Raw genomic sequence first — 15,957 nt, 5'->3', positions numbered from 1 at the left:
GTGCATTTAGATATTATATTCCTAAATATGTATAGTTTTATTTGATATGGATTGAGATTGGGGTGATCCATTTAAACAGTATGATAGTGAAGAAAATGCAGCCAGGCATGGTCATTGTGGGAACGATGGTTTAGGTGTTTATCCACAGGTTTTCTGCTTTTCTCAGTGTCTTTTGCTTTCTCACAGTAAGGGAAAATCAAGTCTTTCAAGTGCTCAGGGAAAATATAAATAGGACTCTCTGTAGTTTAAAAAAAAAATTCAAAACAGAGTCTGAGTTGTTTTCTACCTGGGCTTAATTTGGGATATATTTGGTGCTTCTTATAAAGGTGTGAAATGGAAGTTTGGGATTTCCTCATAAATGACCTTTTACAGCGACTTTCTGTTATTTTATTTTCTCCTGGGAACTAGAATAGCCATGCAATACATTCCCACTGTGTGAGGTTGAATAAACCTTTCTAATTTAGAATCAGTCACTTGTGAGATCCTAATTAGCATTATGAGTAAAACGTCTATGTTTATTTCTGACCAGTCATGGGATATGCCTGTGTTAAATTCAGTGTAACGTTTTGTTGGCTCTTTCAGTTTGAGAAACTGGTGTCTGATATAAGCATGAAACATCCCCGCCCTCCTATTTTTTCTTTTTCTTTTTTAAATTCTGTGTTGGTGGCCTCTGCTCATTTCCCTACCTCTTAATCACTGTTACCTCAGAGCCTAATCATGCCTGGCAGCTAATGTGTACCTTGTGAACTGACCAAACAAAGGACTGATTCAGTGAGAACTCAGAGAAAAGCAGGTTGGCATTTACACTTTAAACTTAAAAAGCAAACAGCCAGGCAAATTCAGCACGAAAATGGAGTATCCAATGATCCTGGGCTGGAGATGACAGAGCTCTGTTTTGTATTCTTCATTCTCCTGTTAAGTATTCTAGTCTGTATGTGGGCACACATCCTGATTTGGAGAGAAGGAAAATAGGATTGACCTCAGAGAGAACAACTAGTAAAATCTATAGGACTGGACCAAGAGAGCAATCATTTTTAAGTGAAGAATTTTAAAAATATGTAAAATGCAATTAAAATGTGATCTTGGAAGCAGGACTGAATTGTAATTATGGTCGAGTAAATGGATACCCAATGTTCACGTCCTCTTGCCTGGGGATAGACTGTGATCACAGAGAGGGCATGGACTGAACAGAGGACAGAGAAGGCAATCTGGAGGAGAAGGAATTTGTGGTTTGTCACAGCAATGTTCATGGAGAGGCTGCTGCCTCTGCTGAGGGTGTCATTTGGTGGGTTTGGCTGTGAGATCCCTGAGATGGTGCTAGACTCACCAGCCTATCAAATCTTAGCAATGCATCCACCGACTCCTTTACTGAATTTCCCCTCCAAGAGACCACGTGTATATGCTCTGGCTTCCGTGCTGCTTTCTGACAGGGAGTGGTTTTTCCGGTCAGCCACTGTCTTATGCTGGATGGCTTAATGGGTACATTTCTCACCATAAACTAAGAAATTGACATTCTGGCTCCTGTGAGATCATTGAAAGTGAATCTGTCCTAAGAAGCAGATCACTTCAGGAAAGGTTGGCAAAGCTGAGCTTCGGGGGCTGTCAAGCCAAGGACCCGACCCTGGACCCCAACGAGCAACTGGCCCCTTTCTCATCTTACTGCAAAGCGTGAAGAGAGTATAAACACTATAGTGAGATCTAATAAGAATTCATGGGCATCTCTAATCCATCATGGTCAAAACTGCATTTGTAATGACTGTACTATTTTGCCTCTATCTTCACTAATAAACACTTAAAAATGGATTTTGGTGATCTAAGGTCTATTTTCTTATGCACGTTTTCATATTTTTCCTTTTGTAACCAATATGGTTAGTGACTTTATGTCTAGGTACAAATCATGACAATTTTAGAGTAAAAATATCTGTAAAAGAGGAAGAATATTCATTGGCTATCCATTGTTCATGAACACCATTTTGGTACTTTACAAAGACAATTTTAAGTCATTTATTTTTGAGCTGGAATTAACACCACAAATATTGTTGTTTCAAAATTTCCTGCAATGGAAGGAGACAGATCATTCTCATACCAGATGCTTCCCATCCCTAGTGGGAATATGCAAGAGGTTTTTATGAGCTAGGCTCCATAAGCACACAGGATAGGAAGCATAGAGTATTATGTTCAAATGAAAACAGAAGAAAAATGTTGGTCTTGGGAATGTTGGAATTGGCCTAGAGGACAAGAGCCAGGCCTCTGCTCCTGTGAAAGGGATCATAAAACCTATAAGTGAGCAACCTTTATTTTCCAAAAGTAGGAAAAAAGTTTTTTTTTTTTTCAAAATGAGAAATGCTAAAGAGCATCAGAACTTTCTCTTCACTCTAATTATTTAGAATGCATGACCTCATGTCTTCATGCACTTACATACCCACACCTAAGTAGTCATAAGGAAGAGAAACTTCAACATCATTTCTCTCGCTAGTGCTATTAGCCTTTGAGTAAATTAATATTTACAATGCTATTAAAAAACAATATAGTACATAGTGATAGTGATGATGGGAAAATATATAACATAAAATAGAATATAATCTTTTCTCTGGGAGGTGGGTAGAGGACAGCTTGCCCTGTGCTATCAGTGCCATTCTAAGAAATCTGAAATTTTTCCTGTGACAGGAAGCCATCCTTAGAATGTTTTTTTTTAATGTTTATTTATTTTTGAGAGAGACAGAGAGAGAGAGAGAGAGAGAGAGACACGCTGGTGTGTGCACATGTACACACACACACACACACACACACACAGTGTGAGTGGGGGAGGGGCAGAGATAGAGGGAGACGCAGAATCTGGAGCAGGTTCCAGGCTCTGAGCTGTCAGCACAAAGCCGGACATGGGGCTTGAACCCACACAGTGAGATTATGACCTGAGCCAAAGTCGGGTGCTCAACTGACTGAGCCACCCAGGAGCCCTTTAGACTGGTTTTTAACCAGGAGAATTACATATTGACTTATAGTCAATAAGTATTCATGAAAAGAATTATGGGAAGGGAAAGAGAGAAAATTCTGGAGTGTTAAGGCAGACAAGAGGGGGAAGAGACTGGCAGGAAAACTAATTAAGATTCTAGTGGAATGGCCCACGTATGAGATGATAACAGGTTGAATAATGACAGTAGCTAAAGGAGAGATGGGGGAACCAGATTTGAAGGAAATTGAGGGGCTCAGCGAACTGTGGGAAGTGACTGGATACCAGGCAAGAAAAAAAGAGGACCACAAAGGGATTCCACAATATTTAACTTGGGCAAGTTTTATGTGATCATAACATTTACCAGGATAGGAATTCAGAAGAATGAACTCCTTCATACAGATTTTGAATTGGACTGGGGATTCTTTTACAAAGAGTAATTTTTCTGTAAAACACATCCATTGATTTTTATGTTTCAGGGTTCCACAGTGATTTAACTAAGGATTATATTCTTTACAAGCAGATTTAAAAAAGTATATTCCAAACTGAAAGTTGATAAGTACTCAATACATTCTTGTCAACAAAACAGCATTTTTATCTATATATTTCTTTTGATTTTACCTCTAAATGATAATCATTTGTGGGACTTCAAATCCATTTGGTTTTTCAGTTCAATCAAAAACTCTTTCTTCTTTCAGCGATGGATAATCCTATATGCACTATTATCTCAGTAGAAGTAGGAGTGAAATTATTTCCATTTTCTAGAAGAAATAGCATAGAACACCAACAATTTTAATAATTATTTAAATATTAAGCCATTCTTTTTGAACTAATCCTAAATTTGGCCTTAGCACTAAACATTATTGGTGCTCATACATTAAAAATACATTTTGTTTATAGTCAGGGAGTGGAATTGTTTCAAAAGCATCTTTGTATGTTCATGAAAAGTAGAAAAATTTTCTAACTAATCCATTTTTTTTACAAGCCCACACTTGCTTATTGTACAGAACTTAACAAAGATTTAAAGAGGTATTTTCCCCAACAGCATTTTGAAGTATGGGGTTCTTTCCTCTAGGGGGAAAAGGACTCCCTTTTAGATGCAGGATGTGAAAATTAGCATGACCCAAATTGTTTATACAAAAGCAGTCCACACCTCCCTGATTAGGTCAGAGAATTTTGCCTTTACCTGCAGCAGCTGCCTTCTATTAGCACTAGAAACAAACTGTACCATCTATGGTCGCTGAACTATGACCACCTTCACATTTTGATTTTTTTTTTTTTTTTGTCCGAGAGGACCTGGAATCCAGAAACTGGGTTGGTGGAGAGGAGCTGTTGCTAGGTATAACTTATCAGAGAATGGGAAGTACAGTGCCTGCCTTAACAGTAAACTGAACTATCAAAATAGCTACACATTATAAAATGAACATAATGGGGCAGTCAGAGAATGACTCCTGAATTTTTTTTCTTTTCCACTGTAAGAAATAAAGATAAAAACCGGATGGTCTTATCATAGGCAGGGCAATCTCTTCTTCCTCACTTCCTCTATGAGTCATTCATAGCAGCTCCGTGGACTTGTTTTGAGTTTAGTTTAGAGGCTTTGCAAGGTGGTACCTGGAATGGTTGTTCCCACTATTCTGGGGTTAAGAATGAAAGGTGGCTACGTGTAAGCCTTCAGATTTTGCAGATTTCTCAATGTATTTTATTGCACCTGGAAAAATTGTGCATTGTTGAGAAAATACAATGCAAAAACGAGTTGAGACACAATGCCCCTTTATCTCTAAGCAAAACCAGTCTTATTTCTCTAAAGTGGAAATAGAGAGCAGGGAAGTTGTGGGTTCTGAAATCCAACAACCAAGTATCGCTGTGCCACTCTCTCCCCGACCCAGCGCCACTCCTTAACTTGATATCTGTTTACTTTAGAGGAGGCAGTTTTGGAGAAAGGATCATAAATATCCTGGCCCAGTGCCCCAGGAGCCATGACAAGCAAAAGAACATACTCGCCTAGAGATAGCCCTTGTGATATTTAAATGTGTGGGTTAATTTTTTATCCACTTTAATAACTGGATTATTCCCCTCCACCCCTCCTTTGCTTTCTATTTCTGCTCGGAAGCCGTGGGCACAGAAATCTCTGCAGGCAGATTACTCCTGAGCATATTGCAGGACAATCCTATAACCAACAGATACATTTGCAGCATCTGGATTCCTGATCTTTCTTCGACATGGCAGGTGTGAGTGGCTGTTTAAAATATTCTATGTTTATCTTCAACTTCTTGTTCTGGGTAAGTGTTTTTTTTTTTTTCTAATTATCAATTTTATGCAAGAAAGGGGATCTTGATATCAATAGCACAAATAAGAACAGACTCTGCACTAGAGAAATAGGAGGAGGAAGAAAATGTATCTTCCATTTACTTGTTTGGATTTGTTTGTTCTTTCTTTGGTTATTTCAGTAATTGAAAATGAGCCAGTGACTCAAGAAAGTAGACTTCAGGATCTGCGAGGGTAAACATTTCATAAATGTTTTGATATTGTTGCAAAACAATCAACAGAAGAAAAAATACCCTTTAATTAAAGGACAACTATTCTTAGTTGTATATCATATAGGCCTCCCTAGTTTTAAGGACCTTGTGGGAAAAATTTGGTTTGATTCCACCAGAACCCAGCCCCTGAATTCTAATCTTTACATCTGGGTCTGAAACAGGTGAGTGGTGGGTTGTCAGATGATAGACATGAGGAAGGGATCGTTTTCAGAGACCCAGAGAAGAAACAGTGAGTCATAAAGTAACTTGAGAGGGAAACAATAAAATTGTTTAATCAAGGAAAAATTAAACTTTCATCATGGAAAAAATAAAAATTAAACTTACTAGGTTTATATCAACCACTGAAAGTCAGTATTTTGATTTTGATGTGTCATCGCCCCACCTTTTAACCAACAGCATTGGTATTTTAGCAGGTTCTTAGGTGTTTTTTTTTTTTTGAAAGCTTATTGACATAAGACAGCAAATAAGTTGGTAAGTAGCATCAAATGTTAAAAAATGGAAAAATAAGATCTGGAAGGCAAAAGGTAAAAGGCAGGCTGGGATGTTGGAAAATTGCCATTATCACTTTTAGTATATATGGTACAGTTAAAGATTGTTCAGAAGTAAATCATTAAAAATAGCCCAAAGTTCTTAAATGAAAAAGTCATTTTGTATACTGAATTTAAAAATGGCTTATGCGGTGTAAGCAGGAGAGAATTCTGGTTTTGTTTTTTACCTGGTTACCTTTGGTAAACAGGCAGCTGGTATCTATGTTGGTAAATTTCTGTCCAATTAAAATGATGATGTACCTAATTAATCTCAATTGCAGGAATACAGTCTTATTGTCCAAAATTACTTTCATTCAATGTCAGTAGCCCTAATGACTACAGATGAAATATTGATGAAGTAAGCAAATGAGGATATAAATAAATAAAATAAAATAAAGAAGAAAATTTGTCTTTTACTTCCTCTTTTCCCTAGGAAAAATGGGCTGCTTTTGCAAATATTAAATGTAGGTCATGAATATATACAGTTTTTTAAAGTTACTCCAGATTAATTTCTTCCCTTGAAATATTTAAAATTGGTTAAAGCTTGAGAGTAGAAGATAAACAAAGGAATGTCTCTGTACTTTTGATTGGCTTTGTTTGTAGCTTTTTGTTACGGAGAATTTTGAACATTCACAGAACAGCAAAGGATAATCAACCCATCACCCAGCCCCAACAGCCAGGACATCATGGCAATCCTTCCGGGTGCTCTCATCCACTTTCTCCACCCTATGTAAATTGAAGCAAATCCTAGATATTTCACCTATAAATATTTTAATATATATCTCTAAAAGAGAAATAATTCTTTAAAAAATATAACCACAATGTTAAAATTTAATAAGAATTTCTTAATCGATTATCAAATATCCACCTAGGGTTTAAATTTTTAATTGCTTCATACATATTCCTCTTTGAATCAGAATCTAAATAAGGTTCAGACATTGTGATTGGTTGATATATCCTTTACGTCCATTTTCATCTTTAGGTTCCCCTTCTGTCTTCATCTCTTTCTCCCCACCTTGAAATTTTATGAATTGGTGTCATTGTTTGTGTTATCACATTACCCACAGGCTGGAGTTTGCTATTTACATATCCATGGTATAGTTTATCATGTTCCCCTGTCCTCCGTATTATCTCCAATCTAGTGATGGCATTTGTCACCTTGAAAAGATTCAGGTTGCTATTTGGGTAGGAGCACAACTACTTTATAAGTGACATTGTGTTCTTTCTTCACACACTCTCTGACCATGTCACATTTTGTGATGTTAGTTGCCACTGATGCTGGAGAACCTAAGAATCAGTCCATTAAGAGTTCCAAACTGGAGATACTCTGTGCTCGCTTCGGCAGCACATATACAAACTGGTGATACTCTATGTCTATCACCTTTTCTTCATTTATTAGCTGGAATATTTTCAATAAAGACAAACTTGGCATTTACTGATTGGTTCCCAGTAGTATCCAGTTTTTATTAAAAAAAAAAAGGCAGCATAAAGGCTTCTTACTCTTCACTTAACAAAATGATGAGTTAATTTGCAGGATCATACAACAGTAATAAGCAAGTATTTCTGTAAGTAGCCTTATGATATAGTAGATTTAAACTCTATCACCATTCTTATCTTTGTTGATGTGCAATTTGTTTTACCTTTGACCACTGGGGAGTATTTTCAGTGAGACCTTTTGACATGATCTCAACAACATAACTTCTTCCCCATTTGGTATGACAAGATATTCCAGGCTTACTTCACAGGTTCCTGCAATATACATGGAATCAGTTTTTTCTTCAAGAAGTCCTCATATTTGTTTTTAAGAAACTATGACCATTGTCTTTTTATGGTACACAATGTACATGGGCCATTTAAACAACCAAAATGTGAAAATGCTAATAAATGCATGGCTCCTATTTTAATAAGATGTTCTTTAATAAGACGTTCTAAAGTGCCTAAACTGGTGGCAATCTTCAAATCATGAAATCGTCAAAATATATTTGTTGCCTAAAAACAGCATATAAATTGCCGGTTGCTATTATGAATACATCAGAGGTCAATGTATAGCTAATTGGGAATTTGAAATAGATCTGAATTTTAAACTGAAATGATAAAGGCACATTAGGAAAGGGGCATGCTATACGTTTAGGATTATATATGTAAGATTAGAGATCTGTACCATGCTGAACCTAGATATTGTCACTGTTTTCCTGGGGACCTCTGATTATTTTATGGTTGCTATTGTCTGTTTGTTTTCTGATAATGAATACAAAGTGTTTCTGATGCATTATATTTCAGTTAGACATTTCTAATTTCGCTGGGATAAAAGGCCTTGTTCTTTCCATCAACATATTGGTATGACCTACAATCTCTATATGACATATCTTGAAATGTAGTCTTTGAGTGAGAACAATGGTGGTAAAGACCAATGATAACTTCTCAGCCAACAGGTGACATCAATATTCTCATTCAAAATCTAGACAGCAGGAGTCTCTGAGGTTAGGGAATCACTGCTATTTCTATTCTCTCCTCTATCCCCCAGCCCAAAGTTCTCAGTTAGGATTTTATGACTCTTCATAGGAAATTAGCGATTTGTCACATTCCTAATGTTTACTTAAGTAAAAATTTTAATGGTCCCACTGATGTGGTTTTCTTATAGATATCCATGGCTTTATGTTTTCAAATGCATTCTTTCTGGTATAACTTGCAAAACTAAGCTTTTGCAAAGTAGGGCCAGATGTTGAAATATCTCTGAGATATGCATATGGTCGTGTAAGCTAAACATACCAGTTTCTTTTGTGAGAGAACTTGAGATATGTCACATAAATAGGCAGCAATTTTCATTTGTCAGAATTAGCATTTGAAGAAGAACACGTGGAAGCAGAAATCATTCTTCATCACTGATGCTAGCATTTGATGTAAGTTACAGTGAATGGAAGGTGCCGTAGAGAATGGATAAATTCCAGGTTCAAAGTCTATTTCTCCAAGTCTTGTGTGTGAACAGATGAGACGCCCCAATTTTCTTGTGCTCCTCTCAGATATCTGAGAGGGAATATGGTAGATGCTGGGGCATATGGTGGATGCTCGGATATGGTAGTTGTCCAGAAAAACACGGGACACAGCCGTTAGCCCAGGGATGCAGTGGAACTCCTGCCAGAAGTAGAGAGCTATAGAGACGCCAGCCCTGTGTGCAGGGAAGCAGAGTGAAGCCACATTACCAATCCCAAATAAGGTAAGGGGAGAAGGAGAAGCCAGGTTGTAAAAACCAGATGTACCAGCAACTGCAGGAAGCCAGTGCATGAAGCAGTGTGAAGAGAGCAGAAGGAAGTCAGAACTTGGAGAGAGTCCAGGAACCAGAATTTTGATATTCCTCATTGTATTCTATGTGGTGCCTGGGTCTCTTGGCTGGCTGTGCTGAGAGCAATGAAGAGAGTTAAGGCAGACATAACTGAGATAGGGGAACCTTAAAAAATCAGGCCCAGGGGCCCCTGGGTGGCTCAGTTACTTGAGCTTCTGACTCTTGATTTCAGCTCAGGTCACGATCTCAGGGTCGTAGGATTGAGCCCCAAGTTGGACTCTGTGCTGAGTGTGGAGCCTGCTTACTACTCTCTGTCTCCTGTCTATGCCTCTCTCCCTCACTCCTGTGTTCTCTTTCTCTCCCAAAAGAAAGAAAGAAAGAAAGAAAGAAAGAAACAAACAAACAAACAAACAATCAGGCCCAATTATATTACATCCTGTCAGTTGTTGAAATCTCCCATGATAAAGACTTGACTGTGGCTAGAATGTGTGAACTTTTTATATACAGTGGCTTTCTGACACTGTGCCATCAGTGTAGAATTACAACAATGACAGAAGCCCAGTGTAGAATTACAACATGGAAGCCCAGTGGTTGAAAGTCCAGACTGAACCTCAGCTCCTTCATCACTAGCTGTGTGACCTAGGGGAAATTAGTTAATTTCTCTGTGCTTTAAAGTTCTTCATCTTTAAAACTGGGGATCATAGTAGTATCTACTTCATGGCGTTGCTGGGAAAGTCACTGATTGAGTTAATGCATAGGAAAGAACTCAGAACAACGCAAAAGAAATGTCCAAGAAACGGACATTTTGACCAATGTTGTATAGACATTTTTATGAGACAAAAATATGAAAGTACTCTGTGTAGTGATAAATCAATTCCAATGTTGGAGTTTGAAACAGAGGAGGAAATAAGATGGCAAGAATTATGATGAAGGCAGAAATTCTTCTATTACAAATTAGGGGAATGGAAAGAGCATATTTTTGTAAGCCGACTTGAGATGCAAATCCTGAATTCACTCTATATTGCTCTGTGGCCTGGAACATGTCCCTTGACTTTTCTGTGCCCCAGTCTCTGTATTTGTAAAATGAGGATGATAATTTTATCCAGCAGAGTTAATTGTGAAGATTAAATAAGATACTTTCTGAAAGCCTATAACCAAGGACTGCCATGCAATAATAGTTCAATTAATGCAATTTTCCTCAATTCCAACCATTATATTGCTTTTTCATTTTAAGTATTAGGATCTGGTATGGTAACATTTTATACCTAATTGGCTTTTAAAACTTAAATATTATTTTAGCCCTACTCTGGTCCTCTTCTCACCTCATGGGGCAAGGGATCTGTGGGGCTACAGAACTATGCTCACTCTGAGCCTGGGCTCCACTTTGGGGATTTGGGACCCCAACTTTCCCTTCCCAAATGGCTCCAAACCTGTTTCCAGAGTCTGCACAGGCCCTTCTCCTGAAGCGATCAAGGGGGGGCTGTTTGGCAGAAGGGGAGCAGGTTGTAACAGAGCTGGCTTGCACTGAGGTATCCACACTCATTGCTATCATGTCCCTCAGAGTTCATTCAGGACAGAACCGGAAGTGAAGGCCTGGGCGGGGCTGGCTCTCCCCAGGCCACCAGCTTCTGGTAGCAGATTCTGAGGAGTCAGAGAATTCTAAATCAAACCTCATCTTCCAGGTCATTACGTGGGCACACTTGTCAAGGTTGAAGCTAGGAAACATTTTCTATATGTTTATTACTGTGAATTCTAACTTCTCAATATAGAGACCTGTGGTCTGTGGACCGTCTGTGATTTGTGTCCTTGCCCCCGCGGGGGGGGGGGGGGGCTGCAAACGTATGTTCAGGTCTGCAGGTGTTACTGCCATGGCAGTTGTACTTCTGACACAAAGCGATAAAAACATCCCTGAATTTGCATCTGTTTTATGATTCAGAAACATTCGGGTGCTAATCAAATGCTGAACATCTCTCTTTACCTATTTTGAAGTTATGTAAATTTTAGTGATTGTGTGCTTTCATGCAGCAAAGATAACCCGAAGCACGTTCACCCAGACCCTACTTATGTCAGAAAGGAATGTGTTTGATTTCTTTCCCCTACATTTAGAGCTATTTGAAATTAGAATTTGCAGCAGTTGTACTGGGTGTTTGGCTTACTTACTAGGTTTAGAAGATACCCATGAATGCGACTATAGAGACACTTTGCTGTGTACTTAATACTCATTGTTACAATAAATACCAGTCATTTGGGGCTGAAGATAGAAAAACCATGAAGGCAGAGCCTGCTAAGAATTGAAGTTTTTAATTGACTCCACTGGTTTAGAGCAGAAAAGCAGTGTGTGAGTGGCAGGAGGCCGTGTCAGTAAATCAGAGCTGCATTAGGCCATGGCTGTGGAGAGAATGTAGAGTGACCTCTCCTCCAACAGGAAGTCTGAGAATTACCATGACCCACGTTGTTAGAGAGTGAGGCAAAGGGCAGACCCTACTCTCAATGAATAATACAGCAGACAAGGTCTCATCTTATTCAAGGAGAATAAAGGAAAATCTAGCCCAAGTCCCAGTAAAAGGACTGAGGAACAAGTGACAGGGAATGTCCCTCTGAAACCTTAGAGGACAAGCACACATCCCTGAAACACTCCAGCATCGTGGAAGAAGGATCCTGAAATCGGTCTCCACAATGCAATGCCAGAAAATAACTCCCTGTGAAACAGAGGAGAGAGACCATGAGAGAAGAAAAAAGTTAACCGGAAAAGCATAGAATGGGAAGAAAAGGAAAATGGGTACAATAAAGAAATGGTTCATGTAAACCCGATATGCAATGATAGAATTAAAATCCACTCCAGAAACTACATGAAATGGATACAGTGATATAGAATCCCAAATTGAGAAGCTCTCCCAGAGGAAAATCAAAAAGAGATAAATGAGGTGGAAGAAGATGGTAGAACAGAGAATGGAAAACCAGGACAATTTGTATTCCTGAGGAAGAGGATACAATAAATGGAAAACAAATAATTTAATATAAAAAATTCACATAAGCAACAGTTGCACACTCTGCATTATCTTACCACGATGCAATGAAACTAGACTTTTAAATAAATGTTGAAGAGAAGAAGAAACTTGAAAATTAACAACTTTCCTAAAATGTTAGTACTGTCCTAAAATGTTAGGGCTGTTGGGATTCTCACCGCCTGTAATCATGGTGTCTAGTGTTCTGGGATTACCATAAAGACAAATCTTGTAGTTTTCCAGGCTATCCATTTGGGTGTGTTCTTATTCTTTCATAAACTTTTAGGAAGCTTTCCCCTAAGCTTATCTAAAATGTATCCATTCTGGACCGATAATGATGTAGCTCACAATCCATGCTTCCTCATAGCATAGTGCTATGCACTTCCCTCCATGTGCAACACTCTTCAAATACAATGTGATAAAATCCAAAGATAGAATTGAGGGGCATCTAGGTGGCTGAGTTGGTTGAGAGTCTGCCTCTTGGTTTCAGCTCAGGTCATGATCTCACGGCTGATGAGATCAAGCCTTGTGTCAGGCTCCGTGCTAACAGCACAGAGCCTGCTTGGGATTGTTTTCTCTCTCTCTCTCTCTCTGCCTTCTGCCCCCCACCCCCAAGTAAATAAATAAACTTTAAAAAAAGATAGAATTGAGAGGAAGGAGTAGGGATGATTGGCGGACACACTATCAGAGAAGAGGACAAATCAGCTTGTTCTATGCCATTTATCCTTGATCTAGATGGTGCTTCCATTTTCTTCCTGCCACTTTGTAGTTTTCAGCTTCTTTCCTGTCTCAGTCTGCTTGGATTGCCAAAGCAAAATACCACAGGCTTGGTGGGTTAAACAACAGAAATTTATTTTCTCGCCATCTTGGAGGTTAGAAGTCCAAGATCAAGGTGCCAACCAATTTGATTTCTGGTGAGAGCTCTTTTCCTGGCTTGCAGATGGCTGCCTTCTTGCTGTGTCCTTGCATTGTTTTTCCTCCATGCATCAATGCAGAGAGAAAGTGAAACACACAGAGACAGAGACACAGAAGTCTCTTCCTCTTGTTATGAGGTCACCAGTAATGTCAGATTAGAACCCCATTAAACAGTAATTAACCTCATAAAGTCCTATCTCAAAATACAGTCAAACTGTAGGGTAGGGCTTTAATATGTAAATTTGGGGGGATATAATTCAGTCCATAGCATGCTCAAAAGCAAACATCAAAATTATTACCTAATTTTTTAGAATGCTGGTTCAGACAAAATGCAGCCTAACTCCATAAAAAGAAAGAGGTCTTATGAGAGCTGAGTAGCAACCACAATGATCTTCCTTCAAAGAGAAGCCAGAAGGTGGGCACTGGGGGGAAGGAGGCCTGTTCTGCCACGTCTACTTTGGGCTCAGAGGCCCAAAATATCTACTCATTTCCTTTACAACCTGATCAACAGAAAGTAGGACAGAGCTGGATACTTATTTCTTGATTTATACTCTCAGTTATTTAAACAACATAAGAAGGCTGGAGACAAACGCCCAAAGCCAAACTGGAAAAAGGCTCAAAGAACCATTATGATAGCCAGTCTTTAACAACTGGGATAACATAGGTTAATATCAACCATGACTCTAGAATGATTATTCTTTTTTTTTTTAAAAAAAAGTGTATTTTGAGAGGGAGAGAGAGAGAGAGAGAATGGGGGAGGGGCAGAGAGAGAGGGAGACCGAGAATCCCAAGCAGCCTCTGCACTTCAGTGTAGAGCTGGACTTAGCACTCAACTTCGCACACTGTGAGATCATGACCTGAGCTACCCAGGCGCCCCTGGAATGATTATTCTTTACAGAAGATCAATTTACTTTTAAAGTCAGTCAGCATAAAATTTAATAATTTTATATCTTTAAGACTAAGTTTTACATGCCAATATCTTCAAAAAGATGAGAATGGCGTGTTCTCAACATTTGTTTCTTCTGTTTTTAAGAGGAAGTTTGAAGAAAAAATAGAGAGATAGGAATGGAAATGATAGTTTGTCCGACTTCAAGATTTCTAAGAAAACTGATCTAATTGTAAAGATTGAAATTGGGCAAAATACTCTTGACTCCTGAAATAATTGGATGTTCTTTCTTTAGGAAAAAAACCTTAATTTTGGGGGGCTGCCTGGGTCGTTCAGTTGGTTAAGCATCCAACTTCAGCTCAGGTCATGATCTGACCGTTCAGTTCATGAATTTGAGCCCTGTATTGGGCTCTGTGCTGACAGCTCGAAGCCTGGAGCCTGCTTCAGATTCTCTGTCTCCTTCTCTCTTTTTGCTCTTTCTCTTAGAAAAATAAAAATACACATTAAAAAAATACTTAATTTTTTAGAGCAGTTTTAGGTTTACAGCCAAATGGAGAGGAAGGTACAAAAATTTCCCATATACCCTACCCTCACACATGCATAGCCTAACTTGTTATTAGTGTCACTCACCAGAGCAGTAAACATCCGTTATAATTGATGAGCCGCCATTGACACATCATAACCATCCAAAGATCATAGTTTTCATTAGGGTTCTTTCTCTCTTGGTTTTATACACTCTATGAGTTTGAACAAATGTATAACGGCCTTGATATGTATCCATAACTATAATGTTTTATAGAGTATTTTTGTTGCCTTAAAAATCATCTGTGCTCTAGCTCTGCATTCTGTCCCCCCCGCCCACCACCAGCAACCCCCAATCTTTTAACTGTCTCCATAGTTTTGCCTTTTTCAGAGAGTCATATAGTCCAAATCATGCAGTATGTAGCCTTTTCGGATTGGCTTCTTTTACTTAGTAACATGCTTTTAAGCTTCTTCCATGTCTCTTCATGATGTGACAGCTTATATTGTTTAAGTCTGAATAATGCTTTCTTGTCTGGATGTACCACAGATTATTTATTCATTTGTTCACCTACTAGAAGACATTTTGGCTGCTTCTAAGCTTCAGCAAGGGTGAACAATGCTGCTGTAAATATCCTTGTGCAGGTTTTTGTGTGGATAAATACCCAGGAGCATGATTGCTGGATCATATAGTAAGAGCATGTTTAGTTTGGTAAGAAACTGCCAAGCCGTTTTTGAGGGTGGCTGTGACATTTTGCATTTCCACCAGCAACGAATGGGAGGGTTCCTGTTGTCGCTTCACATTTTTGCCAGCATTTGGGGTTGTCAGCGTTTCAGATTTTGGCCATTTCAGTGGGCATGTAATAGTGTCTCATTTTGATACACCTTTCTTTTAAAGTTAATGAATGTTACAGGTGACTTTTGGTGACTGAGAAGACTAAAAGTTATCATTTGACGAGCAAATAGAGTTGATTTCATAAGATTTCTCAATGATTTGAGATCTAAAAGCATTGAAAAAGTAAACTAAAAAGTCACACAGAAACAAGCAAAAAAGTTAAGAGTTTAAAAAAAACCACAGTCTTAGTCTCTAGGACCTCCTACAATTTTCTCATTGATAGTCTCATAAATAAATATCAGATAACGATAATAACTATAATACCTATTTGGATAATTAATACTATTTTCAGTTAAGCTAAAAGCCAGGCCAACTATTAAGGCAATCAGTGTAAATCTGCTTGAGATTCATAAAAGAAAGAAAATATCAATGAACAAATTGAATAACAAAAATCCAACTGCTGTAGATTACTGAAAACCTCAGAGGGTCTCATTGTCATTCAA

General features: G+C 38.4%; 1 protein-coding gene across 1 annotated transcript in view; it reads left to right on the top strand.

The window, feature by feature from the left end:
- Positions 1-4,819: 4,819 nt before the first annotated feature.
- The window catches only part of TSPAN8 (tetraspanin 8), a 31,254-nt gene continuing 20,116 nt past the window's right edge, over positions 4,820-15,957 (top strand). The window contains exon 1 of the mRNA XM_049625968.1: positions 4,820-5,229. Coding sequence (XP_049481925.1) covers positions 5,170-5,229 — 60 coding nt within the window. The 5' untranslated portion in view covers positions 4,820-5,169. The remainder of the gene's footprint in view (positions 5,230-15,957) is intronic.

This window comes from Panthera uncia, chromosome B4, assembly GCF_023721935.1.
Source record: "Panthera uncia isolate 11264 chromosome B4, Puncia_PCG_1.0, whole genome shotgun sequence".
Lineage (NCBI taxonomy): Eukaryota > Metazoa > Chordata > Mammalia > Carnivora > Felidae > Panthera > Panthera uncia.
Note: the sequence above shows the minus strand (reverse complement) of the source record. Positions and strands in the feature narration are given on the sequence as shown.